General features: G+C 55.8%; 1 protein-coding gene across 1 annotated transcript in view; it reads left to right on the plus strand.

Moving 5' to 3' along the window:
- LOC103398934 (A disintegrin and metalloproteinase with thrombospondin motifs 13-like) overlaps positions 1-3,088 on the plus strand; it is a gene marked incomplete at its 5' end in the record, with an annotated part of 21,177 nt that overhangs the window by 2,023 nt on the left and 16,066 nt on the right. The window contains 12 exon segments of the mRNA XM_025053895.1: positions 65-183; positions 347-745; positions 843-942; positions 1,048-1,177; positions 1,257-1,418; positions 1,485-1,603; positions 1,606-1,658; positions 1,748-2,059; positions 2,174-2,306; positions 2,405-2,584; positions 2,874-2,960; positions 2,963-3,048. Coding sequence (XP_024909663.1) covers positions 65-183; positions 347-745; positions 843-942; positions 1,048-1,177; positions 1,257-1,418; positions 1,485-1,603; positions 1,606-1,658; positions 1,748-2,059; positions 2,174-2,306; positions 2,405-2,584; positions 2,874-2,960; positions 2,963-3,048 — 1,880 coding nt within the window.

A 3,088-nucleotide genomic window follows, 5' to 3' on the forward strand; every position in this document is an offset into this window, starting at 1 on the left:
ACAGAGCGTACACTCCCAGACTTCAGCTTCTGATGTTTCCAATATTTTTGACATGTACTCACAGGTATACAGAAGTACACGTACGTGTGTACAGGTGAAAACACCAGGTGTGAGTCTCCTGAACCAGAACGTCCCCCTCAGACCAGCTGCCAGCTCCCGGCCTGTCCACCCAGGTGGGTCGCGGTCTAATCCGTAGGAAGACACCAACTGTCTGCTGCCACCTAGTGGAAGTGTATGTAATTGTTCTGCCTCTCACATAAGAGCAGAAAATACTTAGTTTCGTTCTGTGCCCAGGTGGGAGGCAGGCAGGTTTGGACCCTGCAGCGCCTCCTGTGGCTGAGGACAGAGAGTGTGTCCAGTGAGCTGCGTTCAGAATCGTAGACCTGAGGAGGTTCAGGTCCCCGACTCTCAGTGCTCCACGGACTGTGCTCCAGCGGCAGCAGAGACGTGTAACCTGGAGGTCTGTCCTGCCAGGTACGACGTCTACGGCGGGGGGAAGATTTCAACGTTTCTGTTGTTTTCAACCTCAGGTGCACGTCCTCACAGGTGGAGCGAGTCGGAGTCTGCGAACTGTTCTGCAGTCTGTGGGCCGGGACAGGCCAGACGTGTGGTTAGGTGTGTCCAGACGAAGGCAGGTCAGGACGTGGAGGTCGACCACGGCTTGTGTCTGCCGCTTCGTAGACCACCTGACTCTGTACCCTGTGGGGTCGACGACTGTCCCATGGGGTGGGAATCTGAAGGAGCGGTAAAAAAAAAAAAATCATTTGAAATATCTTCAGGTTTCCTGTATCCAGACAACCTGACCTTTGACCTCGACATTTGTTTAACCTGTTTCTCACCAGGACCAGCCTGTGCCCAAGTCCGGTCTGTCCCAGTCCACAGACACCCCTGTGTATGTTTGGAGTCCTGTCGTCAGCCAGTGTTCCAAAACCTGCGGCGGAGGTGAGATTTGAACCTACGACAACAGGTCCAAACAAATCTACTCAAAGTACCGCCCCCTACCTGTGGGTGGCATATAAACTTCCTGACTCGACACCTGCTCATCAGGAACGCTGCAGGTGTGGTTTTCCTGTGTGGACCATCAGACCAGGTTGGGGGTTCCAGACCTCTTCTGCGACCCGTCCTCCAGACCTCCTCCTCAGTCTGAGAGCTGCGGCGCGGCGTCCTGCCCGGCCACGTGAGACAGGAAACGCACCTCAGACCACGGCTTCTGTTCACTTCAGCAAAACTTAGCGGTCCCATGTTTTGACCACCAGGTGGCGATCCAAGGAGGGAGCCTGCAGTGAAACGTGCGGAGGGGGCGTGGCCAACAGGGTGCTGTACTGCGTTCGGGAGATGGTTGTGGTGGATTCAGAGTGTGGAGAGTCGGAGAAACCCGCAGCTGTGGTGACGTGTAGTACACACAGCTGTCCAGCAGGGTAACCACACACACACAGACAGACACAGACAGACACAGCCTGGCCTCACCAGTGTCCGTTGTCCAGGTGGACAGTGTTGGGGACGTCCCCCTGCTCCGTGTCCTGTGACCTGGGCGTGGCCCAGAGGACCGTGTCCTGCGTCCAGTCGGTCAGCGGTCGGGACACTGTGGTGTCGGAGGGGAACTGCCCTGCGGGATGCGAATCTGCACCTTCGGGTGGGAAGTGAAGCCCTGGAGCCAGGTACGGGTACTGGGGGGAGTGGACCCGGCAGGGTCAGGGGGGGCGACCTTCCTGGTTCTGCTGACTGGTCAACCAGATCTCGTCTCCAGTGTTCGGTGGACTGTGGATATGGGATCCAGTCCAGGGCCGTATCCTGTCTGGGCCCCTCTCAGCTTGAGCCCGTCAGCCCACTGCTCTGCATGCACGCGCCCAAACCAATCATCATCCAAGGCTGTTACAGGGGAAGCTGCAGAGAGGAGGGGCCAACCACCCCCACCACCACCACCACCCTGGGTGAAGGGGGAGTCCTTCTGTCTCCCACCCTGAGCAGCAGTGACTCACCTCGGTTCAGGATGGACATCGACCCCAGTCCAACAACGTCCACTACTGCAGCCACCGGCACTAAAGGCAAGTACACACTAGTACACACTAGTACACACTAGTACTGCACTCTGGGACAGAACTGGACAGACCGGTTCACTGCAGGGCCCAGACAGCTGCTGATTGGCCGAACGGTTTGTGTGTTCTCGGTCCAGGTCCGTGTGGACAGTTGCTGCAGGAGGAACATCGTGGTCCTGAAAGATGCCGTTGGTCGCTGCATGTTGTCAATCGGCCGACCGCTGGAAGAAGTGATCCACGTCGAGTCCAGTTCATTGGACTGCAGTAAAAGTACAGTTGGAGTACAGTTACTACACAGTTACTACACAGTTACTACTATGTGGACGTGAACCCATGACCTTGTGACCTCGGTGCGATTGTCTCCACAGAGGAGTATGTGGTATTTTTTGACCGCCTGACGTTCATCAGGAAGTGCGTGCAGGTCGCAGGTACCGAGCTGACCACTAGGACCAACATCCTGCTGGTCCGACTGGACCTGCGGGTTCCTGGGAACGGGATTGTGTTCACCTACAAGTCGGAGAAAAACACAAAGAGGAGCCACCACCGGGGTGAGACGGTGACGTGGGCTCCCTTTAACTTTACCTCCAACGTGTCGTAGAATCAACGGTGGGAGAGATTTTCACGTGGTTCATCATCAGCGTAGAAGTTGAACTTTAGTCTCAGCCAAACATTAGCCTATTACCTTTTTTGCTATTTTCTCCCACCTCGCCGCTAGCTCCGACCCAACATTTACCTCTTTGTTGTTGTTTTTTTCCTTCTTCGCTAACATCGACCAATCAGCCGGCTTTATGGATCTTAACAAATGATAAACACTCGTCTCCTCTCTGACCTCCACAGACTGTGACGTTCAGCTGTTTGCCCCTAGTGGTGACTTTGAAAACCCAACGACGTCCAACACCAATCACACCTGTCGAGTGCTCGTCAACGCCCCCCCTTGGTGAAGACCAGGATCCAGGCGCTGCACATGGGACTGCCCTCCAACGCCACCACCCCCCCGTCCACCTTCATCTCGGTGGGAGTTCGATCACGCATTCTGACGTGGATCGACGCTC

This window comes from Cynoglossus semilaevis, unplaced genomic scaffold (assembly GCF_000523025.1).
Source record: "Cynoglossus semilaevis isolate Cse_v1.0 unplaced genomic scaffold, Cse_v1.0 scaffold2716, whole genome shotgun sequence".
Classification (NCBI taxonomy): domain Eukaryota; kingdom Metazoa; phylum Chordata; class Actinopteri; order Pleuronectiformes; family Cynoglossidae; genus Cynoglossus; species Cynoglossus semilaevis.